The 26,077-nt window shown below is 42.0% G+C and overlaps 1 protein-coding gene across 1 annotated transcript in view; it reads left to right on the top strand.

Annotated features, from left to right (window-relative positions):
- Nucleotides 1–26,077, top strand: part of PDZD2 (PDZ domain containing 2) — a 200,689-nt gene that overhangs the window by 149,081 nt on the left and 25,531 nt on the right. The window contains exons 6-18 of the mRNA XM_024199800.1: nt 3,541–3,652; nt 6,349–6,497; nt 7,137–7,256; nt 8,721–8,835; nt 11,431–11,504; nt 11,680–11,905; nt 12,974–13,091; nt 15,464–15,596; nt 19,305–19,386; nt 20,421–20,524; nt 21,400–21,571; nt 22,710–23,530; nt 24,766–24,910. Of these exons, the coding sequence (XP_024055568.1) occupies nt 3,541–3,652; nt 6,349–6,497; nt 7,137–7,256; nt 8,721–8,835; nt 11,431–11,504; nt 11,680–11,905; nt 12,974–13,091; nt 15,464–15,596; nt 19,305–19,386; nt 20,421–20,524; nt 21,400–21,571; nt 22,710–23,530; nt 24,766–24,910 (2,371 nt within the window). The remainder of the gene's footprint in view (nt 1–3,540; nt 3,653–6,348; nt 6,498–7,136; nt 7,257–8,720; nt 8,836–11,430; nt 11,505–11,679; nt 11,906–12,973; nt 13,092–15,463; nt 15,597–19,304; nt 19,387–20,420; nt 20,525–21,399; nt 21,572–22,709; nt 23,531–24,765; nt 24,911–26,077) is intronic.

Genomic DNA, 26,077 nt, shown 5'->3' with positions numbered 1-26,077 from the left:
CCCCTGAGCTCCCGGCCGGGGAAGCTAGTCCCTGGCCCCTCCCCCGCTGTCCCTCCTCCCCCGCAGCCTCACCTCACCATGCCGCCAGCGCTGTGGCCCGCCGCTCCTGCCGGGCAGCGTGGGCGGTGGGCGGGGCTGCGAGCTTCTGCTGCTCTGAGCAGCATGGTAAGGGGGCGGGGGATTGGATAAGGGTCAGGGGGTTCCCGGGGGCAGTCAGGGGACAGGGAGAAGTGAGCGGTTGGATGGGGTGGAGGTTCTGGGGGGGGGCAGTCAGGGGATGGGGAGGTTGAATAGGGGGTGAGGTCCTGGGGGATGGTTGGGGCGGGGGTTCCAGGGGGGCAGTCTGGGGGTGGGAAGTGAGAGGGGGCGGATAGGGGGCAGGGACAAGGCTGTTTAGGGAGGCACAGCTTTCCTTACCCGGCTCTCCATACAGTTTCACAACGCCGATGTGGCCCTCGGGCCAAAAAGTTTGCCCACCCCGGTCTAGATAATACTTAGTCCTGCCATGACTTCAGGGGACTGAAATAGATGACCTCTCGAGGTCCCTTCCAGTCGTACGATTCTATGGTTCTGTTATCTTTAGATGTTTGCAAATTGATTGCTTGATTATGATTGCATATGAGTGTATGGTGACAGGTGCAGTGGAGAGATTCAGGTGATTTTGCAAAATACTGGGGTTGATTTCAATGACAGAGGCGGGGATTCTTCCTTCCTTCCTCTCACCCCCGACCCCCCAGCTCCAAGCTTAACATAATTGCCGAATGTGTCTTACCTTATTCTGCAACATTTGGTTCATGTGTTTTGTCCTGAGCCTTTGCTCAAACTGCAAATTGTGTGTAGCCTGAAACCCTACATTGCCAACATCCAGGATGTTTAAGTCTCTTGTGTTGGCTGCTCCAGACCAGTAGTTTAAATCTCCTGCTTAGCTATGGTGTTACAGGGGAGTTGTTCTAGCCTATATCTCCATGGCCACATTCTCCAGTAGGCAGGGTCTCATTAGTCCTAGAAATCGCACCATGGGAGGACTCTAACTATAAAGACCATGCCTAGAAATTAGCCTTCAACCTGCCCGGAGACAGACAGATGGCTAGAGCAAAGCTGGGCAGTGTGATGTAGAGCATTGTTCTCATTTATCCCTACAGCTGTGGGCAGTAGGGGACTAGGCTGTAGGTGTGATGGAAGCTCAGTGGAAGAGAAAGCCAGAGAAGAAATTTGAAGGGGGAGTAGGGGGAGGGACAAGAAGAAGAGGTAGGGGAGCCAGGCCAGCAGGTTAGAAGGAAACTCAAGAGGGCAGATGATAGCCTTTACAGGGGTGGATAGAATAAAAAGTAGGGTGTTTATGCAAATGAGAATGCACAGTAAATGAATATGTAAATTATGGCATGGCCTCATTTGTGTACTCTTTCCAGCTTTCGAAAGCTGCAGAGGCAGCAGGCATGCTAAATTAACATGACAGCTCATCACATCATGGTGAGTGAATGACAGCAATATAGATGCAGAGCAGAGAGAAACACAGCTGCCTGCATTCAAGCGTCCCTGGTCCTGTGTTCCCTGGCTCCCTGAGCTACAAATCATGAACAGCCCTGTCATCCCTGAAAGAGTGAGCAGTATCCAGGCATCCCTGTGTTGTTCTTTAGGGCTTTAAAATAATGAGATATATGACTCTGTATGTCAGTGTAAGTGACTTTTGTCATGAGATTCAAGATTGTTTACTATATATGAGCAGGCAAGGAATTATTGCCTATAAATTAGGATGGTGTAAATTATAGCAGTCCTGGTTCAGTTCTAACTAGCATTGCTGTATTTTAGGCATATTTTCTAAGAGCAGAGAGCTTTCGGGAAAAGCTGAAGTGATATTTTGGCCCTGTCCCAGTGACTTTTTTTGGCTTGATCCTTGCATCTCTTCTGGAATGAGTTATCCCCCCTTGGATATATAAGCCAACCTAAATTGGATGCAGTAATTTTGTTACGAGAATGGAGTTCTCTTGCTCTTTAGATGAGTCGTTTAGATTATACAGAAGTGTGAGTTACAAATCATTTAGCATTAGAATAGAGCCCTGAGATTGCTGCTATGGTGCCTTGCAATATCACCAAGAAATAGCTGGAATGTAAGTGTTAAATAAGTGTAAAAATTATGTATAGCATTATAGTGGTAGGAGCTATGACCGGTAGAGTTAAGGTTGCGTAACAGTTTCCATTTCAAGCCTGTTATTAATCACTTATTATTTTCTGAAACTTTCAACAGTTGAGCAGAATTTTTACAGCTTTGACTCTACATAAATGGTGAAGTCTTTTGGGGAAATTTTGAGCAGAAGCAGTTCAGCCATTTTTGAGTATGAAATTGTCTGAGTGTTGAAAGGTGAAATTTGTCCAGGAAATAGCCTATACTGAGGAAAAGTTCCTTTGTTTTTCTAGTGGAAATTTGGGTTTTGATTTTTTCCCCCATATCAGAAGCCTTCCGAAATTGTACTGAGCCTGCATTTTAGCTACTTCACCTACGTTTATAAAGTGTACAGCTAAGAGAGGATTCACCTATGCATGTGAACACTTCAAAGATAATTGTGAAGTGACATATCTAGGAAAATAAATTACTATTGCATCTGCGTAACAACTCATGGGGTTGGGGGAAGCATTGCAGTGGATCTTGTAGGGTGCACAAATATTGAGGAGGGCTAACTGTACATTTTGTAAGGAGTGTACCAAATTTGCTGTGCGCCTCTCAGCATGTGCAGGAGCGGGGCTCTCAAATAATATGATACATCTGATCATGCCGTTGAAGTCTATACGCTTGATTGCACCTTGTATTGCCACCTATACCTATGCAGATGCCAACCGTGTGATCTTTTTCACTCACTTTGCACATGTGTAGATGACATCACAAGATGTTAGGCAGTGAATAATCAAACCCTCTGCATCCTAATGCGTCTGCACAAGGCATCAGAGTTAAGATTGTTCATATAACCTTGCCAGACTTTTGAGTACTTAGCTGTGTAATCTTAAAAACAGTCTATTAACCTAGCTTTTTGTATGGCACACTCATCAATATTCACTATATTGATATTAATAAAATAACATGGTTTCTATGTGGTTTCCCGTACAAAACTGTCATTGACGATCAGTGGAAGTTTGGTGAGCTGACTAAATGGAGAATAAGCAGTGGAGATCTGCCCTACAACTTTACTGAGGGTGATAAAATTATCAGGGCCAAATCCTGTATTCCTGACTAAACTTCCTTCTCTCTGAGAATTTTGCATGAGTAAAGACTGCAGGATGGTGCTCTTAAAAATATATAGACGGATGGATGAATTTATTCAGTAATGTCAAAAGGGATCCATTGAAATATCTGTATAGACTCTGCTGAATTTTCTGGCTCACATAAAACTAGTTTCATAGAATTCCAAGCTTTCGGGGGGAAAAAGAAGTTATAAGAGGAATATGTACAGTGGAATTTTCTTCTCATTTTTACCAGTGTTTTCTAGTGGGAGCAGTTCCATCACCTTGGCTAGTTTCTTCAATATATTCCTTTTTCTTATTTTTCAGATGACAGAAACAGACAAATCTCCAGATCCTGTTAATGTGGAAGTGGCGAAAGGGAACTGCCAAAGTCCAACACTAGGAGGTGGTATATTGAAATATAGAAGTCGATCCCAAGGTAAAGCAGGCTTGGTAAAAGACATGAATAAAAGAGCTTATGCCACTGCAGAGTTCTTGTATATCACACAGAGTGGGCTAGGTGTGAAACCTAATTAAGCAGAGCTAGGTTTTATTTCCGTTGGACCTCAGAATAGTTTGGTTTGGATGGGGAATTTAAACTGCACAATATTCGCATTCAGCAGAGCTTGCTGAGTTGAACCTTGTTGTTGGCCGAATAATGAAGCAAAATTCTGCATTACTGAACTTTATTTACCGTTACTTACATTTAAATTTCCTATGTATTTGGTTTGATTTATTTCATTAGACTTAGGTGGGGGCCTTTTCAAAACACCATCACTTTATCCCATTCATTAGGACAAATATTCATTAGGGCTTGTTTATTGTAACCTAAATCTCAAATAAGAAAAGGTCATGCCTTCCAGCAGACTGACAATAAATAGTATGAAAATAGTACAATTCCCTTTTACATGAACGCCAAATACTTGACTCTCAGTAATGACACGTCCTCATCACCACGGCTGTTTGGGATCACTCACTCCTCTGGTGAACAGGCTCTCCATTTATCCGAAGGGCTTGCGTGTCCCCCCCCAGAGTTTAGACAATCCATGATCATGTCAATCGAAATGAATACTTATTTGTATTTAAAACAGTGTGTGTGTGGAACCAGATCCTGCCACCATCACTTAGGTTGAGCACCTTACCCGGGGAATTATCTCATTGAAATTGGTAGGGTGGTAGCATAAGATACTACTCAAGCTCAGTAGGGTGGCAGACTGACCCTGGCACCCTGTGTGGGAGTGGCATAGGGTGGAGTAGGCAGGAGAGGAAGGAAGGTTCTGGAGTTGGTGCTGTAGCCTGGGACTCTGGAGACCTAGGTTCAATTCCCTGCTCTGCCACAGACTTCTGGGAAGGTCAGTCTCTGTGCCTTGGTTCCCCATCCGTAAAATGGGTATAACAGCACTGCCTTACCTCAGAGGGGTGTTGTAAGGATAAAAGATTGTGGTGCACGGATACTACTGTTAATGGGGTCACATAAGTACCTAAGGACTTGTTAATGTATTCCTGTTTGAAGAGGACTATGTTAATGTGAATTAGGAACCGTTTAGTTCACGCCTGCAGAGTCCACATGGCGAGTTACAGCACAGCACTTTGGTGAGCATTGTTATTCAGATCCTCATAGTCCGAACTCTAGGGGAGTGCAGACATCGCCTAAAGCATCCGTTCTCAACTTGGGGTCCGGGGCCCCCTGGGGAGGCACGAGCAGGTTTCAGGGGGTCCGCTAAACAGGGCCTGCATTAGACTCACTGGGGCCTAGGGCAGAAAGGCAAAGCCAGAGTCCCGCCACGGTGGGGCTGAAGCCCACGCCCAAGCAACTTAGCTTTGCAGGACCCCCTGTGGTGCGGGGCCATGGGCAGTTGCCCTGCTTGATACCCCCTAACGCTGGCCCCGGCTTTTATATACAGAAAAACAGTTGTAGTGGCACAGGTGGGTCATGGAATTTCTATAGCATGTTGCAGGGGCCTAGGGGGACTCAAAAAGAAAAAGGTTGAGAACCCCTGGCCTAAAGGTATCTTTACACTTAGGGCGCATATAGAGTACAGACGCTGCACGCCCAGCTAGCAGAGTAGACGGTGACGCATGGCTCAGGCAGGTAGAGTAGAGCAGAGTGCCCTTCATGCCTGAACTCTAGGGTTATATAACAACAGTGTGAACGCGGGAGACATTACTTGCAAGTGTGGAGAGCCGTGTAGGTTATATACCCTGCACGGCTGTCTACGCTTGCAAGTAATGTCTCGTGCGTTCACACTGTTGTTTTTAGCAGTGTAGAGTCCTGCTGTCCCTGCTGGAGCTGTCCACTGCCATGTGTAGCTATATGCTGTAATAACAAGTGTGGATGCAACCTGCCTTTCACCGCGGAATGTAGCTACACATACCCTACACAATGCCGTAAGTGTGGACAAGGCCTTAGGTGGATCGAATGAGTGGTTTCTTCAGATGGTGATGGAAGCACATTGATGATGAGTTTGAAAAACTGGGATACCCTTTGGCTAATTACAGGATGTCCTTCAAGGCAAATGATTCAATACCTTACACTTAACTCTACATTCACTTTTACTACTACTACTACTACTACTACTACTACTACTTCTTCTTTCTTTTTTTAAGACAACTGGGACTGTTGCCAGAAAGGAAGGCAAATCACGTTTTTTGGCACCGTGTTCCTTCTTCCATTCCTGAAAAATTACTTTCAGGATGATGAGACATTTCCAGACATGAATGCAGCTACAGTGTCAGCTCTGTAAGCTGTAAAGAAAGCTTGTGAGCTCTGCACACCAATGAGTGCCGTCAGCAGAGTTCTGGCTCGCTCTCTGTTTTTATCTCATTTTGTTTACTATCGCTAATCACAGAACCTAAGATTTTTGCATTGACCATAGATTTTTCAAAGACATTTTTGTCAGCATGAGATTGAGATGGGAATGCTCCTGCATCATTTTAATTGTATGCAATGCACTTCACTAATTAATAACAATCAAAATTAACTCTTCCATGGGAAATTATTGAGCTACCCAACTGGATGCTGTGCCGTGGTATTGTTTGATTTATGATTTGCAAAAGTCAACCATCACATGACTTGTCAGAATTAAAAGGTGCTGCTGTTTGGCTAATAAATGGCATTCCTGGGTTGTCCCTCAGGGGCTGGATCCCGTTTAGAATCTGTGGGAGAAAATGATGAACTGACTGTGGAGAATGGTGACTCAAATTACGAAATAGCAGTGAAATATTCCCGGGGAGGGAGAAAACATTCTCTTCCCCAGCAACTTGAATCCTCAGGAACTAGGCAGGTGAGTGGTTATACTATTTACTCTGCCTAATAATGATTTACAGCCAAATTCCTAGGTCCTTACTCAGTCTAAAGTTTTTCCTCAAGCTGCTAGAAATGATTATAACAAACTGGGGCTGCATAGGTGCATCATGGGGAATTGACCTCCGGCTTCAGCACCTACCACTTGAGCTAAAGGAGGAGTCCTTTAGCTGTGAGGAAGTAGAAGGCTGTTACAGTTGCTGAGGGAGAGATAAGTACTATGCCATTGTAATGCATGAATATGCTGTAGTTAAAGAGGTATAACTATTTAAACAAACAGTGTGTTTCTTTGTTTCAGTTGATGATGGTATAGTTGTTACTTCAGAAGATCATATCTTCTATAGATCATGAATCTACACAGTAACTCAGTTTACAAAAAAAAAATATTTTAACTATTACATTATAAAAGCTGTTAAATAGATATAATGTGAAATTCTGGCCATAGTGAAGTCGATGGCATTAAGGCCAGGATTTCATCACCAGGTGTATATTTTAATATACAATAGCCATTTTAATTTTTGTCTAGTCCATGACTGTGTCAGAACTTTTCCTATGAAGCACATTGGTGCCGGTGTCATTCAAACAGAATGAATTAAATTTAATTTCTGATGTTCGTTAGGAATACCATATTGTGAAGAAATCTACTCGCTCACTGAGTGCAGCTCAGGTGGAATCTCCATGGAGACTGGCCCAGCCATCCATTATTTCCAACATTGTCCTGATGAAAGGACAAGGCAAGGTGAGGATTTTCACACGGCATCACAAAGGCCTGATCTTCTGGGATGCTGAGCGCTCCAAACTCCCACTGAACCTCAGTGCCTGTGAAAATCAAGCTCTGAATGTTTGTTAAAGTAAATCTGTCATTGCTTATTTCATTGTACATGATGATCAATAATAATAAATACTTAAGAGCCAAATTTTCAAACCTGAATGCTTAAGTCATGCCTGCAAAATATGAATGAGGCAGAAACTATATCTGCCTATGTCTGTGTGCAGTTATCTATCATGTTGTGGCCCAGATCCTGATTGAGATCTCTGGTCACTACTGAAATATAAATATTAAATAAGAATGAGTGCATAGTTACAGATATGCCTGCGAGTATGCGAAACAGGTATTCATTCAGCTAAGTACCTGTTTGCATTCGCAATAGCCCACTTTGCACAAGAAAATCTGTCTGTTTTTATAGTGTATCTCCCTAGACCATTGTGATAGCAGAGGTAATTTAGCCAATCACCACCCTTACTCTGAATGCCTGAAAATTATAGAAAGTTAAGAGTCAGAACCAAGACTAGAATCCAGGTTGATTATTTCCCCAGGCATTTCACTAGGCCACAATGCCTCCCAGGATCTGTGTGCGCAATATCATGTTTGCGTGTACACTAGGTGCTAATATATTTTACAGGGGTGTCCAACGTGCTATAACTCTAAAATAACTTCTTCTCATATTTATGATACTGGTGTAGGAAGCAGGGTAGTATTTTTCATGGCCATATTTTTCATGAAGTAATAATTCTGAAGGGATTTGTTTCTCTCAATGGCTGCAATTCCCATTAATAGTAATAGGACCAAGCCATCTATGTCATAGGCTGCAGTTCCCACTGTCTCTCATAGATGAAAGGATGCCAACAAAGTAATAGGAGTTACGTGCATTTACAGAGAGGGGAATAGACTCTGGGGGAATGTTTATGTACATGTCTTTAAATATGGAATTCTTCATTTACTTAAGTAAACAAACGTTCACACACACACTCACGTTCTGCTAACATTACAGCACTGACCTTATGTCATCTTTTTACATTTCTCTCTTTCCTGTGGAAATGCAATATCTGTGATAGCAGAATAAATTGCAGTTAATCCTGGATATGGGTCTCTTGGGCGGGAATTCCACGATCCGTCAATTTAAGAGGCTGCTGTTATAGTTGGAGAAGTAGAAATGAATAACATAAAACCATAGAACCATGATAACATAAAATAAACTTTTTCTGTATTTTAGGATGACGACGACTACTTTCAGGCTGAGTGATACTGTTGGAGTGAGAGTAGATCAGGAGAGGAGAGCAGAGAATAAAATCACAGCATAATTCACCATCAGCTAATTAGATTTTCATGTCTCTTTCCTCTTGGACTATCAAACAGCCTTTTTGAGATAAGTGATAACACAGTTAGGTGCCATCAATATATCACTTCTTCCTGTCTCTGTAGGGTCTTGGATTCAGCATTGTGGGAGGCCAGGATTCTGCTCGGGGACGCATGGGGATTTTTGTGAAGACTATATTCCCAAATGGAGCAGCTGCTGCTGATGGAAGACTTAAAGAAGGTACTAGAAGCTAAAAGCCCGTGCTGTTGCACAGGGGTAATTCATAAACTTGTGCGTTTAAACAAAAATAATTTAAAAAGTCCCAAATGGCTGAGAATGTAAAAATTAGAGAGAAGCAGACTGCGAATCTGTTTGTGGTCTTCTGTGGGTGGTTGTGTTGATTTTATGTCCAGGGGGTTGTGCTGGTAGAGTTGTGTGGATTTGCGCAGGTGGTGAACGAAGGGGGTGTGCTGCAGTAAAAGGCTATGTGTTTTGGGGATTAGTGAGCATGCTGGTTATGCTGTTGTGTGGGTGGTTTTGCTGGAAGAGTTGTGTGGATTTGTGTGGGTGGCAGTTGGGTGCTTGGATGTGGCAGTTGGGCCAACTAATCCATCATCTGTGAAATCTCCCTCAGACAGCCAATTAAGTTGTTGCATGAAAATTAGCTGTAGAGTAAGGATGATGATTGGTTGAATTATCTCTGATATCAGAGTGGTCTAGGACTCTTGGCCTGGCATAGAGACATGCCTTACTGTAGCTGTACACCTCATGGTGTAATTTGTAAAACCAAAATGGCTGAGAACTTAAAAATTGGACAATAACAGGCAGCAAACTCCAGTGATGACACAGCTTGGTGATATTCTAACAAAAGTAGCTCTCAGCCATGCTTGTATCTGCTTCCACCGCTTCACACTGACTCAACAGACATTTTAGGCCTCAGAGTGACACACAGTCACATTCCTGGAATCTTATTATATAGATAGTGGGGAGAATCCAATTCTGTGTAAAAGGCCACAGAGACAAATTAGTTCAACACAGCTGATAAACTATAGCTGCTCGCCTTACTTGTGCGCCTGGAAACCAATGGAAGGGTATCAGAATGTGAATTCATCTTATCAATCTGTTCAACAGAAAGTTGGTCAGACCACTCAGCCTATTTGGGTTTTTGCTGTGCTTTAAGAGAAGGACTAATACTCCAGGAAGACTTTCCATGCCTGATTTCTTTGCTTCTCTGTGAAACCTTGTTCAACAGGGCCAGAAGCTCTGCTTGCTTAGCTGGGGAAGTGTATTGGCAAAGGGGTGTCCATATGCTGTATCAGAAAGGCAGGGTACAGAGAAATGTATTTCAGAGGGTCTATTTTGGGATCTTATTGTTGTTTAGTATTTTTGAGCACCCAAAATGTACTGGACACCTTCATACAACATATGAGAACACAGTCCCTGCCCTGCTGAGCTTACTGTGTAGAGTTGACATGACATGATGAGAATGGTCTAATCAGACACAGGGTTGGAAAGAGGAGAGGAAGGACAAGAAAGACAATAAGATCATGCCGCTAGTTAGTAAAGCATGGATATGGCCTGATTTATTACCACCTTTCCTGCCTTTCAGGTTGGCTGTATAGATTCACATCGATTAGCCATGGCATTGTGTGTGCTCACATACTAGACTGATTGGTAAAGGTACCAACTGACCATGTGTTTAGAATGCCAGTTTACATAGTACTGCAAGTGCCGCCTCTTCTGCAGGAAGGCACTCCTATGTAATCTTTGTGCACTGGCCCTGAGAAGCCAATAGTTACCAGAGATCCCATAAACCTAACAGTCCTCCACTAGTCAATCACAGGCTGTTCAGAGCTTGGTTATTCAGTTCTAAATTGGATTAGGAAAAGGTGGAGGGAAGACTTGGCAGATGATAGTGCACTGTCTAATTGTGCACAGATGTAGGTGTGTGTAAGACTGGAGAAGAGAGATCTGGATCCTGCTCTCTCTTCCTCCCTACAAAGAAGTAGCTCAGCACAGCTGGTTGTAAGTATTGTGACCCAAAGCCTTGTAGTACTGAGCAAGCAGACATAGCTCTGGGACTTGTTTGGGGTGAAGGTGTCATTGACTCTCAGCCACCTCTGTGTGTTCAGCTCGCTTTTCTCTCTGAATACTCTGTGTACTAAGTAGAATGCCATTCGTGTTGTGTGTGTGGGCGAAGGGCCAACTTTCTCTGTATGACCATATGGGTGCCATAACATAATGCTTCACTCTGATTCCAAACTCCTGGGACGTCCTAGTATGGGAACGATGTGAAGAGACCGTGGGCCCCTGTTAGACTCCACAGCGGGAGCTTCCACTCCAAACATTCTGACTCCAATTAAAATTCAGAATGTTTTCAATTGGTCTGTTATACACCTCTACCCCGATATAACGCTGTCCTTGGGAGCCAAAAAATCTTACCGCGTTATAGATGAAACTGCGTTATATCGAACTTGCTTAGATCCGCCGGAGTGCGCAGCCCCACCCCTCCAGAGCACTGCTTCACCGCGTTATATCCGAATTTGTGTTAGATCGGGTCGTGTTATATCAGGGTAGAGGTGTAATAAAAATTGAAGGTGAGGAATCACAGTTGAAGAATATTCTGTGCTCCACTACTTCAGCCCTATATTAACTACAAAGGCATTACAGCAAATGGAAACAAATAGAAAACAATTAAAAGCTTTTTGTAGCGTAATAAATCGGGAACCATGTGGTAGCCCATTGCTTTGCTAATGTCAAGGAGCAGTCCTGTATCTGTATACTATACTCTATCCAAATGTGAAGGCTGACTTGATTTTTGCATCTGATTGCCAGGGGATGAAATTCTAGAAGTTAATGGAGAATCTTTACAAGGGCTGACCCATCAGGAGGCCATTCAGACGTTTAAGGTAACAGAATTATAGACACAGTAAAAGAGAGAGAGACTGTATTTCTCATTGCTTAGTACAATTTAATGCCATGGTTTTATTTTCCACTGCCACAATTGTACACATGATTCACTGGATGATGCGTTATTGTGCGTCAGGTGACTATATAGTCTAATAAGTTCTCTTCCTTTTTTAGCAACTCAAGAAAGGTGTAGTGACCCTCACAGTGCGCACGAGACTGCGCAGCCCGAGCCTCACCCCATGTCCAACTCCCATTTTAATGAGCAGATCAAGCTCCCCAAGCTCCAGTGCGAGTGGAGGGACTCCTGCACCTGGCTCTGAAGACGGAGACACTTCCTCCTCGTGTCGCAAAGGCCCAGGACCAAAGGACAGAATCATCATGGACGTGACGCTCAACAAAGGTTAAAGAAAGTTTATTACAGCTCAGCTGGTTAAACTAACTTGGAAAACAGGTGTTCTCCATCTGAATGTGTTTTCCAGTGAATTCCAAGTACACAGGCTAATACTCTTATCCTAACACATGTTCCCACACCAATCTCATCCAGAGGTTCTCAGCTTGTTCAGTCTGCAAACTGCAAAATGACTGAAAAATCATCCTGTGACCCATCATATCCAAGAGTCCTTTGAAAAGTTTCCACCTTTTTGATCTGCAACCATCAAAATAAGGTTGAGGGTCTTACGAGGAGGAGGTCCTTGTGCTACTGGGGCAGGAAGGTTGTGGGATGGGTCAGGTGCTGCTGGGGTGAGGGGCTAATCTGTCTGTCGGAGGTTTCTCTGTAGTTACTGTTCCCATAGACTCTAAATGGTCATGTTCCTCTCATAAACCTCCACAAAGCTATCACTTAAGCCATGCAGCACACTCAGAATTGTCAATTAACTGAACTCCAAAAAACATTATCCTTTCTCAACCAACTTTCTTCAGGCCCTTCCTGTGCCAGACCTTGGTGGCAGGTACTTAAACCAAATAGCAGAATTTAACCAAATGGTAATGGAAGCGAGAAACATGGTTTTAATGGAAGCGAGAAACATGGTTTAAGTAACTTGTTTAAATTTCCTAGAATTCCTGTAGACACACCAATTATATTTTATTATGCACACTATGGTGTTACATCTGGAGACAAAGCAGATGCCACATTATGTTCCTGATGCTAGAGGTATTTTACAGAGAGATACTGTAAAGCAATGTGTGGCTGAAATGTGGTCATGGAGGTGAGTAGGATTGGTCGTGGGTGAGGTTGAAGTTGGTCCTCTCACTCGTGGACCTCCTAAAAGCCGTCAAGGATAAATATTTTCACTTCTAATTGCAGTGTGGTTTTGGCTTCCTGAATGACACCCCAAAGACCAGCTCTGAAACAATGCACTATTCCTGGTTATCAATGTGATTGGAACGTAAATGCTCATGTGTCCTGTGTGATTACAATCAAAAGGGACTAAACAGTTTTTCCTCTTTCTTTGTTTGTTTTTTGCAGAGCCGGGGGTTGGGTTAGGCATTGGTGCCTGTTGTCTCGCGCTGGAAAATAGCTCTCCAGGGATATACATTCACAGCTTGGCCCCAGGATCGGTGGCTAAAATGGATGGTAGATTAAGGTTAGTTATGAACTGAAAGCAAAAACATGCTGGTGCACTTTTACAGCATAATGTTAAAATCTGCCTGAAGACTCATTTTCAGCAATGAGGTCAGTACTTTGAAAAAATCCATTGCAATGGGAGTTTTTTGATGAGTGACTTAGATGATCACAGCAAAATTAATAAGAATATGTAAGTTAAAAATTATAAAGGGTATTTAAAAATACCTGAAAACATTTCAAAGCCTTCATTGATATGATATGGACAGTTGCATAGTCCTGGGGACGGCTGTTTTAGTGATTCCAAGAGGCAACACAACCTAATGATATATGTCCAGCCTGGAACCAACAGGAAATGAAACTTAATGTCAAGTGTCAGAGCCAAAATGAATCAGCAGGAGATTTCCGCAGCTCTGTTAAACTTTAGTCGCCTGAAACTTTCTTGAAAAGAGCTGTGGGAATTTTCTGCAGCAGATTGCGTCTCTGGTTGCAGCACCGGATTAAGTGACCGGAAATTATTTTATATTCCACTCCAGGTTTCCTTATTTGGCTTAAGAGCTGTTGGGTGAAACTACAGCAAGGTCTTTCTGGCTGCTATGTTCCTGCCTAGCTGATTCAGCTTGGGTGGAGTGCTCATGCTCACTTACATGCTGTGGAGAATGGCTCTGTGGAGAATGACCCCATGTAGGTCAATGCAGAAGGCTACAATGGAGATGGGCCAAGGCTGAGGCCACAACACTCTCATTGACATTAATCCTGCGGCCCAATATAGAGGTGTGCAGCAGTTCTGCTCAGCCGCCCTAGGTCAGGGAGAGGAGGGAAATTTCACCACCTCAGTCTCTCTGCACTCCATTTGCATGGAACCTAAATACTCTTTTTATGTGGGTGTAATGGATTTCACCTATTATGAGGACCTGGAACTAGCAACTTGATACTGGTATAAGAGGGAAAATAATGTATTGGTTGTAACCCTGCCAAAAATGCTCAAAATTATTACCAGAAAATTAATGTATTTTTTCCAGGAGACAATATTTTAATATTCGCTTGCTTACCTTTAAACCCATTTTGAACATTTCTCCAGTCTTAGCTGTGTCTGTGTATAACAGCTGCATCATTTATTAGGGTAAGTGGTTGACTATATTCGTTCACGCGTCCCAGTTTTCTAGTTCACTCTTTGAGATGTTTCTTTGTGAGACATCTTGTCTCATCAGCAGTTTTTGATTCCATATGGTAAAGCTGTGAAGGTGGTTTTGATTTTGGTTTCACAAAACCTCATTAGTCAGATTCTGGCTTTGCAAAACAAGAGAGGGTTTGGATTCAGATCCTACTTATCTGAGCCCCCTCAAACATACGTCTCTGTGTGTAAATGGTTCCTGATTTAGCCCATTTCTAATTGTTATATGGTTGCCTCTTTGTAAATAAAGACTTGTGTCTTTGGGTTACTAGGTAAACCAAACCTAGTTATGACTCTCTAAACATACACACTATCAAAGCAGTGATAAAATTGCACAACGCACACACCTTTCACTTTTTCAACCCAATAGAGGGTGTGGACTATTGAAATACTATTACGTGACATCAACTGCCGTTTGAATTTGCTTCTGGCAGTTAGACTTTTGGTGAAAACTACATTTCAGTTAATCATCACAATTGATTCAAATTAAAAGGGAAGTTAATTCAAGTCAGTAGATTGTATGAAAATCCCTGTTAAAGAAGATGTTTTTAATAATCATGGAAAATGCAGTGGTAATATCTCTAGATGATTCTCCTTGCTTTGAATGGTTCCAGATGTCGATACTCCAGGAGCTGTCAAGAGTGAAGGAACTGAAATGAACAATTTACAGTCCTGTCACAGAAGAGACGTTGTTTGAACAAACTGGGTTCTGTTACCCCAATTTCAAGTGAAAATGAGGTGCCTCTCACCCCATTTCTCTTTAGTTAAGATCTGAAACAGTTTCATAAACTCATAGTACGTCAAGTATCAGGGGGTCATGAGCTCCAAACAAACCCTGTTAAAAAGATGCTGTGTGTTTAAGTAATTCAGGATGGTGTTAAGGAATAACCTGTCTGCATAGAACGTTTGGCTTCCGTGCTCAGAAAACGTTCAGCCAAACGTTCACTTTCACTCTAGTCTGGTGCAGTCAATTTTATACACTGATGAAATACACTGTGTTGCATTGATAGTAAGTGCAAAAAGGAGCATTGGATCCTGCTGGTGGCTGCAATGAAGTCAAAGTGGTATCATCAGGCACGTCAATGGGAGCAAGAGCTGGGCTGTTTTTTGCAAATCAAATTTCTTCCAGATATGTGTCTTTGAAAAGATTGGCCACTATTCAACAGCCCAAATGTTTTATATGAGACAGATGTGCTAACTGGCTGTATTTGTCTTTCTAGCCGGGGTGACCAGATCCTGGAGGCAGATTCAGTGAGTCTGCGCCATGCAGCACTAAGTGAAGCCTATGCCATTCTGAGTGAGTGTGGTCCGGGTCCAGTTAGCCTTATCATTAGTCGTCATCCCAACCCCAAGGTGAGGAGAAGACCGCTTCATATAGCTGCACGTTGCTTTCCTTTGTTCTTGCAACCAGGGTGTGAATGTTTGAGATGTGGTGAATGGAGAACACTTGTATTTTCTCTCCAGGTAATTTCATGGACTGTGTTACACAGGAGGTCAGTCCAGATGATTGTGATGGTCCCTTCTTATCTATGAATGCATAGTTGTGTTGGACCTTTCTTGCTGCATTGGCACTATCCACCAATAGCTTTAACTGGGAAGACTTATTTTTCTGTGAGATATTCCAGTTGTCATCCTCACTGATTTGTTTGCAGTTGGACTGAGGCCTGGTCCACACTAACCCCCCACTTCGAACTAAGATACGCAACTTCAGCTACGTGAATAACATAGCTGAAGTTGGAGTACCTTAGTTCGAACTTACCGCGGATCCAGACGCGGCAGGCAGGCTCCCCCGTCGACTCCGCGTACTCTTCTCGCAGAGCAGGAGTACCGGCGTCGACAGCGAGCACTTCTGGGATCGATCCCAGAAGATCGATTGCTTACCGCCGGACCCGGAGGTAAGTATAGACGTACCCTAAGTGACAAACCTATGAATTTGAAGCTGACAAAATAAATACTGTACATATCACCTTCATTGTTACAGTCACTTTGGGTGGAATTGAATTTGAACAGTAGCTGCCAGGGATAAATATTAGCAGATTGAGTCAATAAACTACAATAAAATAATGGATACAGCATCTTTTAAAAATGTTAACCTGTCCAAACATCGAAGTTTTCCTGTAGAAGAAATGAATCCGTGATGTCTTGCTTCTGCAGAATCTGTGCCAGGGGAATTTTAAAATGTCTGCATTTATAAAGTGTATAATTATTTTCAAGCAAATTACTTCTTTTATTGGTGATGAAAGATAAGAGACTCCTTCATCCAAGGAGTATGGAATAATAACTTGTTTCATTTTACCATCCAAAGAATTTCATGGGCATATAAAACCTTGTAGGCTGTACAGGAATGTAGTTGGGAAAATATTTGTTTTAGGGAGATCAGAAGCTTTGACTTTTGAATTCCTAAATGAAAATGGAAACCTGTTTATAAGGCACAAGTGCTCTGAATTCTAATTTGCCCTATTGACCAGAATGATTTGGCATTCCTATCCTGAAGGTCACAATATGTAGCTTGAGAAAAACTTGTAATATAGGTTCCACAGGTGGTATTTATTTTCTGGCAATTCAGATGTACAGATGATAGGCACTCGTGGGCCTCCATACAAGGCTATTGAGTGATCACTGCCAGGGCTTCTGATAACTGAAGGAGAGGCAATTCATCTATTGGGTAGAGCAGCAGTTCTCAAACTGAGGTCCTGGGACCCCAGGGGGTCCTTAGAGATTGCATGGGGGCGTCCTCAAAATGCCAACAATCACACCCATGATAGATAGACTCTGCAGTAAGAAGCAGGCACGTCCGTCTCACTGACATCTGTAAGTACTTGGATGCTCTTTTCCTTAAAGCATTACTAACAGTACATGTTTATATGAAGTACACATATTCCTTTGTCCATCAGTTTTTCAGTCAGGGGTCCATGATTAACACTACATTTGAAAAGGGGTCCGTTGACAAAAAAATGTTTGAGAACCTCTGGGGTAGAGCAAGGGACAGGGAGACAGAATTGGGCCCAAAATGTAATACCAGCACAACTTCAGAACAAATCTATATATTGTGTTGGACAGTGTTGTAGTTCATTGATTGCAGTATCATAAGGGCACATTGATGAGACTGTGGACATCTTGAAACAATTATCCAAGGAGTGCAAACTCTCCTCTTTGCCCTATCCTCATTCACCTCAATTGAGTGTTGACTCAAGAGCATAATGCTGGCCCTTCGACTGTTCATTGGTTGCTGATCACTTCAGAATGATTCCTACATGGTGGTGGGGATTGGGAAATACAGTGCGAAGAGGGCATATATGTAGCTGTGAATTTATTCCCCAGACCACATATGCTAATTAATAATTGCATTTGTCCCTCTTCACAGAATAAGTTTGACACTCCTGATGTAGACAGAGCTGAAAAAAGAGATCTTGCTGGAGCTGGTATTTTGTTTTTTCCTCTCGTTGCACAAAAAAGGCATCCTACATAACATAAGGACGGCCATACTGGGTCAGACCAATGGTCCATCCAGCCCAGTGTCCTGTCTTCCGACAGTGGGCAATGCCAGGTGCTTCAGAGGGAATGAACAGAACAGGCAATAATTGAGTGATCCATCCCATTGTCCATTCCCAGCTTCTGGCAAAATATTGGACCTTCCTGGACCTTACATATACTATAAACACTATGATGAGACAGTAGCACAGAACTCTCAGCTTGGTGCGGGGAACTGGTTATGGCATTTTCACACCACCTTTGTACCCTCTAAATCCTGGTTGTTCCACGATCTGCAGTATAATTTAGACCACTATTTAAGTTACAGCATCCTGTCCCTGGCTGCCTGTGGGCATAGCGCTGCCCAGAATCTCCTCAGTCCTGCGGCCTCACCTAGTCCCCCTCACACTCCTTATGCTGGGCTTGCCTTTGGATGTCTTCCTCAGCTCCCGCCCCATGGAATCCTACCCTGGCTGGATCCGGGGCTTTTAAGGCCTTTTTATACCACTCGAGACCTTTTACAGAAAATGGCAGGAATGTGGGTGAGGCTCTTGGTTAACATTCCTCAGCTGCAATCCCATCCCACGGTCTGAAAACAAAGATATTTTTGTTAAGGTTCATGTTGTTTCATACCTTTTTATATTTAATCCCCCACTTCATCACGCAAAAGCTCCACAGAACGTTTTGTTACTGAATATACAAGCTTCGGTGTTTTTATGTATTTCCAAGAGAAATACCACAAAGGTTTTCTTTCTTCTGTTATTGTTAGTGGATGTGGCATTTAAATTATGTTTAAACTGCTGAGTTTGCTTAGGGATAATTCAGATCCTCTTAGTTCAAAGAGGTTCAGCTTTCTGACCTGTCTTTGTGCCGAGTTATAATTCATGTAAAGTTGAGTGAATTGAAATCACATTGGGCATATCTGAAAACAGAAACCTGGGTTATGTATTCCTTCTCCCCAGCAGCTCCAGTTCTAAGACGACATATAATGTTTTCTAGAAATTTCTGAGGGTGGGTGTGTTGCATTTGAAATATCTGGATTATTGTAACATGTCACTGCAATGTATTTTTATGTGCGGAAAATATTACAGTTACCAATTACCGATTTTATTTATTTATTTGGTAAAGGGGGGGGGAATTAAAATAAAAGTCAGCTAGTATTTCAGAAAGTCTGGCTTTTTCATATTTTTTAATTTAACATGTCTTTTACTGATGGAATATTTTAGACAAATGGCTGAATATTTTAAAAAAATAATATTTTCATCCACATTTCTCTAGAACATCAAGGTAGTGAGCTACTTAGATAAAATGCATGGCATGATAATGCGTTTGCTTTATTTATGCAAGCCTGATGCAACTTTTATATTTAACATTTGTGCATTTAATGTGACACGTTGACATCTTTGACTTTGTAATAGGCTGGCCATGTTTTCTGCATACCCCTTCTAAAGAGACCACATTCCTTTGCTCAGACCTCTAAAACAACAGTAAATCTTGACTGAATATTTGTGATGATCAGTGCTCAGACTCTGATCTTAGCTTCTTATGTTCTACAGCAAACTCACATCATCTCTTTTCTACTAAAATTAGGTTTCTGAACAGGAGATGGATGAAGCAATAGCATGCACCACTCATCGAGAGAGCAAGGATGCCTATTCCCCTCATGTCATAGGTAGCAACACATTCTTTTTCTATGTTGTGTCAGATCTGTCCATTATTTTTCATACATAGCAACATTTACTGGAGTGCTATTGGGATCTTTGCAGTCATAAATATTTAAACTCCTATTGAGAAATGTTCCACTCTTTCCACAGTACTATGTTAATCAAAAAATGTTATGTATTTCAGTCATAGCTGCTACGTAGTCCACATCCTTAGCACTGTCTGTCTGTTTTAGATATCTCTGAGGCACCAATCACCATAACGTCAAAGTGTGAGGAGGTTACTACTCCATCCTGATCTAATAATCAGGACAAAGCATTGCATTCTGGGACTGGGAGGCTGCATGGGTCACACCTCCCTGTTCAAGAAAAGAGTAGCTACAGTCTAGTTCATTTTTAACAAATTAGATATGGCCATTAGGCTGCTGGCAAATTTTTAACGTGGCCCCTCAGTTGGGATGTCCCATCTGTGTTTGAACATGACATTAGCCATTTCTAAAATCCTACAGATGAAAGTGAACTTGTAGGAAAATGTATGAACTCTAATCACATTATTCCTTAATAGAAGACAAAGAGAATATTCCCCTTTTTGCTTCAAAGTGGAGGAATGACCAACTAGCTGGTTTTCAGACAAAAATGTTAGTGTTTTTTTTTTTAATCAAGCTTATTTACACCAAAATGGTTTTCTGTGAACAGAGAGACAGCCATTTTGGAGCAGACCTTTGCCAGTGACCTCCACCCTCCCTCTCCTAGTGTATGACTGGAAGCAGGAGGGATGCTATCTTTTGTGATAAATTTCGATTCACGTTCCTAACTTTTGTAAGCCAAGTTAAGTAAATAAGCTAAGTAACTAAGTAGCAGCTTATCTGGAGGATGGAGAGATATATTAGAGACTTGTTAAATAAAATAAAACTTGTTTTTAAAGGGACTCTGATAATATGGTGATGAGCACTGTATAAATAACAAGACAGACCAATGCTCTGCTCGCTTGTGTACATATTCTGTAGCTTTAAATTTTGATCTCTAATGGAATCGTGTTTAACAGGGATTCTGCAGAAAAGTCCATCCCCTAGTGTGAAGGCCAAACAAGGAGAGGCCTCATCACCCCTGAGCTGGACAATGAAACGTTTCCTGGAGCCAGCAAGTCGGGTAAACAAATTAAAATACAACACAAAGAGATGACTTTTTAGGATAAGCTTTTACCAAAGAATCGGATTGCTCAGAACAAAAGAACTATGCTTTTTCCATGTCACACCTGTGTCATACTAAGGGGTTCCATTAGTTAAGCTATATTGCTGGGACACAGGCACTGTCAGCAATAGAAAACTCTCCTTTAGGTCTTCTCTGCAGGCAGCTTCTAGAAGCGACCTGTAGTGGGGCTGGCCTGGGAGGCTGTCCCCCGAATAGGACCACAATCACTTATCAGAACCCCACTTGTTTGTCATGTGCTGTGGTTTAATTTCAGTCTTGTAAAAAAGTGAGCTCTGCTCAATGGTGTATTCATACGGGCACTGAGATGGTGAGTAGGGCGTGGTCCTTGGAACATGGAATCTGCTCATACATAATCGAGTAATTGGTTTCTGTATGTTGTAATAGTGGTGGGAAAAAAAATTTCTGGAAAGGCCAAGTAGGAAATACAGTCAGTCCCAGGGAGGAAGTACAAGTACCTGTAGTCTCTCAATAAGGGAGGGACTTAAAGGGAATCGTAAAGGTGAATGGTTTAACCCCTGATTGTTGTGCTGCATACCCCCTCTACAAACCGAGGGTGTCTGAAAAATCACGTCACTTTTGGTGCTGAAATATGGTTTCAAGTGCCTAACGTCAGCCACCTAGGTTTGAAAATGTTGGCCTTAATCTCACTGTGGCTCAGTGCCCCTGTTTGTAGAATTGGGATATTAAGATTTACTGTAGTTACCAGTGTGTTATGAGGCTGAAGTTAGTGATGTTTAGACAGTACACACACAGGGTGCTATTAACATAAATGACCACCAATCACCAGTTTTATTTACTTATTTTCCTTTCAGCAGGGATCTGTCAGTTCTGAAACAGAGCTTTCCCAGTTCTTCTCACAAGATGGGCCAAGTCAGGTGTCATTTTCTGACACACAAGTAGCGGGCTCCAGTGATGAAGAGCAGCTCCGTCAGAAAAGTGGAAACAGCTCTTTGGATGACAGCTCTCTTCCTCCCAGCAATCTAAGTAAGCCACAGAAATCGAAAGAAATGGCAAGATATATGTGGAGTGGTCATTGCATGTGTTGGGTCAGGAATGCCACATTTTGGGTAGAAATGTCAGCTAGTACAGTGCTAGTCAACAGGTTGTAATGTGATGCTTCAGAAAATGAAAGAAGGAATCTAAATACAATGTACGCAGTGTATTACTGGATTGCAACTCTGACTAGTTGACTAGAGAATGAATTTATATTATTGGTTTGGCTGACCAAATCTAAGTTATCACTGCGAGTTAATCAAGCCACTAGTGATTATCTGATTGATTACATTTAAATCAGACCAGTCTTAAATATCTCAGGTACATGAAACTTTGTCTTTACACCAGAATATATGGTGCTGCCATAAAATATTTTGCACGTTTGTGAGATCTTTCTCCTCTCTATGGTCTACCTGGAACAGTCTTGTTTCTCTTCCATACTGAGTCTCCATCTCAATTCACGAACCGCATAGGCATGGGAGAGCAGATATATTTCTATGCTTCTCAGACAGTCTCTGCCTTTGCCAGTATTTATCTCTGAAATTTCATTATTTAACTCAACAAATCAATTTTGGATATGGGTTTGTGTGAAAGACACTACACAAAATAAGCTTGTATTATATTATATCCATATGAATATATATTGTATATGTAGTTTTTGATAAGAAGGGTATGACTAGGAAGTCTTAGATCACCCAGCCTTTAGAATGAAACAGATTGTGTGCTTGTGTTTTGTTGGAGTGTCTTTCTCTCTCTCACTGTGCATCGATTAGGTCAGTTCTTTGCATAGATAGAAGCAGAATTACAAGGATTTTCCACTGTTTGAATTTAAAAAATAAATGTGTGTGTGCTCCCTTTTCTTCTTGTGGGCACAGTCCTGGTTCAGAAACAGGCTGAGAATAAGAACAGGAAGCACCCATAAATCACAAGACCATCTTTCATTTCTGGTGCTTTTGTATGGTAGGTATAGAGTGGAGGACATGGAAAAACAGCTCAGCCTTTCTACACAGACACAGCGACAATCCTCTGTTGCAAACAAGCGTGTCTCGTTTAAAGTGGCTGCAGTAGAATGCTCAGCATAAAACTAGTCCAATAAGCGCAATTAAAAATGTAATCAATTCTTTTCTAGCTGCTAAAGAAGCAGGAACAACCAAAGTGGACAGTCTTGCTTCATCAACCAGTGGAAAGTCACCTGGTCTTTTCAACAAGCACGTGGAATTTGCCCAACAGGGGAGCCTTAATGGTAGTCCCAAGTCTGTCCGCAGCCCACTGCTGAGGCAGAGAAGAGTTGTTTTCTATGATGGTGATGTTAGCGACGAGGATGATTTTGTCAAGCAAGAAGAGGTCCACTTCCAAAGGAGCCAGAGGGACAAGAGCCAGAAAAACGCCAAGGAAGACTCTGGCATTGTCATCGCAACCTCTTCCGCTGAAGTTGATGATGAAGGCCAGGATGGTGAATTGTCTCGACACCCTGGCAGTAAGGAGGCTAGCCCTGTGTTCAGCAACACCTTGGTGTCTGAGGAGAGTGCCCTAGAGCAAACGGTGGACTTGTCCTTCTTTCAGATCAAAGCACTTGATTGCTCAGATATGCCTGAGATTCATCCTACTAATCTGGGAGTGAAGGAGCTCCGAGAGGCACAGCTTGAATCTGTGAGATCCCCTAAACTGGAGCACAAAGCAGTCACAAGAGTGAAAAGCATGATGAGCACGGAGTGCCGCAATCTCCCCAGGCAGAAGATGGAGGAGCCTGGTTCCTGTCATAAGCCCATTGCCAGGACACTTCCACACAGCAAAAAGACTGAAACACCCGACATCCCCAGGCAGAGCAATGCTGAAACAGTTAATCTGCTGCGGAATGAAGATGAATCATTTGGCCTGGATTTGGAGATCCAGGCCACTCCCATAAGAGTTGTGGTAACAGGTTTACGATCAGGCGGAGCAGCTGAAAGGGTAACATTTTAAAAATATAAGTCACTTTGTGGATGTTTACTCCTGGGTTTCTCTTTGTGGAGATTAATATTTGATAAGTGAGATTTTACACAGGCATGCAAACGAGAGATTTACCTCCATTGGGAAAAAAAGTATCATTCCTTATCTTTCTAATATGCCATTAAACTACATGTTTTAGAGACATAGTCATGCCCCATCTGATTTAAGCTTGAAGAAGTCAACAGGCAAAAATATACCAAAATGAAATAATCCATATTAGTCATATTGTTTCAGGGCTCACTACAATTTTTCTACTTTGCCAGAAACAAAAGAAGCTTTATGTAAGGAAGAGAAGTGATTTAGAAACATTAAGTATTAATGATAAAATGTACATTGCTTATTAATAGGCAAGAATTATATTGCAATTTAGGATGTAACCATTCTCTCCTATTTTATTTATTTATTTATTTATCTACTCTGCACTTTATCTGTGCTTGTTACAGTGGGGATAATTGCTTGACATGTGTACAGAATGCTGACCTTAGGCAAATTGTTCAACTGTATGAAGAATTTTTGTGTGAACAACGTGTAACAGTGTTCTTCGCTGATTTAGAGAATCTTTACTGTTGTGAGGGGGTATGGCATAGTGGTTTGGACAGGGGTCTGAGAGTCATGATTCCTGGATCCCTATTCCTATCTTAACCACTGATTCATTGTGTAACCTTGGGGAATATATTTAGCCTATGCCTTAAAGGCCTGATACCAGCTCCTTTTTAAGGCAATGAAAAGATTCAACTTGGTTTAATGGGAGTTGAGTACGGTCCCAAGTTCCTGGTCAGATGTGGGGAGGTGATAACTAGGAGGCAGCACTGCTTTGGGAGATCCTAGAGAAACTATGGTTCATTCAGCCAGAATACCATGACCTCTTCCTCATACCACCCTCTTTGGGAGCCACCAACACCTCCAACATCTTCACTGAGAGGTACTTGGTCTCTGTGCAGAGTCACAAAGACTGGGAGGTTCCTTCTGTCATCAGATCTCCTGCTTGCTAACCACAAAGCGTGAGCGACATTCTGTTCCTCACTTTACTGGTCTGTAAACTGAGTATATTAATGCCAGTGTTCTGCCTTCTGTAACCACTGGAAACTGGGAGATTGGTTGTAAAACATTTATGCTTGTACTGCAAGCTATGCCCTCTGCTTCTGTGATAAAGACTCTCAGGTATTTACATTAATTTATCTCGGTAACCATATTAGGGATCAATGGGAAAGCTGACAGTAGGAGATGAGATTTTATCCATCAACAGTACCCCAATCAGTGGAATGACATCCCAGGAAATCTGTCTGTTCATACAGAATCTCCCCATGTCTGTAACACTAGAGGTGCAAAAGACAGTATCAGGTGAGAGCATTTTTTTACTCTTATACTGTTGGTTTTGAATATGTGAGTGAGAAAAGCTTGATAAGGTGTTTTGCTGACCTGGCATCTAAGATAATTCAGAAAAAGTGGTGTATGTGTATGTATTGATGTTGATGATAAAGCATTTCATTACGGAGACAGATTTTCAGTCATTTATAACATGTCATCATGAAGTGCTGTTTCATCATCCTGACCTGAAGGTTTAACGCTCACATTTAAAATAATAGCTCCAAAATATTTGACAAAAAGTATCAGAGTATTTAGAGCTTTTAACCATCTAATGCGGAGTCAAGTTAACCCATCAGGGAATTTAATTATGGAAGTATTAGGGTCAAGCATGACAATCAAATTTGCCGTCAATGTCTTGTTGATAAATGACAAGTTAATTTGACTATGCATAAGATAGTCTAAAGCTTTTAAATACTCTGATCCTTTTAGTCAGATCTGTCTCTTAAAATGTGAAGTTTAAGTTGTATTTTGTGATCAGATAGTAAAATAATGAAATCCAGGCTCTTTCTTGGTAAATCAGAAAGTTCTACTGCTCAGAAAGAAAGTGTAAAAACAGAAGTGTAGTGCTTGAATCTTGTTGAAATGGCTATGTGCATTTTTGTTATAAAGAGTTGTTTCTTGTTTAGGTGGAAATGTTGATATGTAGTTCTACCCACTAAGAAGTTTTATGCTTATCCTGCAGTATGCTTGTATCTACAATTTAAATGAATTATGCAGTGTGGCAGACAGTGTTTGAAAAGAACAGTACATGTTGCACATTCAGGAGCAGCACTACCTTTTTTTTTTATCTTAGCTAAAATACACTCTTATTTGTTCAACTGTTAATACTTAGAGTTCTAACTAGCTTCCAAATGAGTGATGCTTAGATACCAGTAGTTTTTAAAGGGTTTTCTGGCAGGCCAGGAAGTCCCATTCCTCAATCCCTAGGCTAGCCCAAACATTGCGGAGGCTTGTGGCAGCAGGGATATGGGTAGGTTGGCGCTTTTCCCAAGAGCATGCTTCCCTTTCTCCCCTGCCTCCTTCCTCTGGTATTTCCTCCATTTTGCCAGAAACTCTTCCCAATCCCTGTATACTTACTCCTTACACAACCCACCTCCGTGCTGTCATCTGTGATGTAACTGAGCAAACTGGATGAGTTGG

This window comes from Terrapene carolina, unplaced genomic scaffold, assembly GCF_002925995.2.
Source record: "Terrapene carolina triunguis isolate 2854851 unplaced genomic scaffold, T_m_triunguis-2.0 Scaffold411, whole genome shotgun sequence".
Taxonomy (NCBI): domain Eukaryota; kingdom Metazoa; phylum Chordata; order Testudines; family Emydidae; genus Terrapene; species Terrapene triunguis.
Note: the sequence above shows the minus strand (reverse complement) of the source record. Positions and strands in the feature narration are given on the sequence as shown.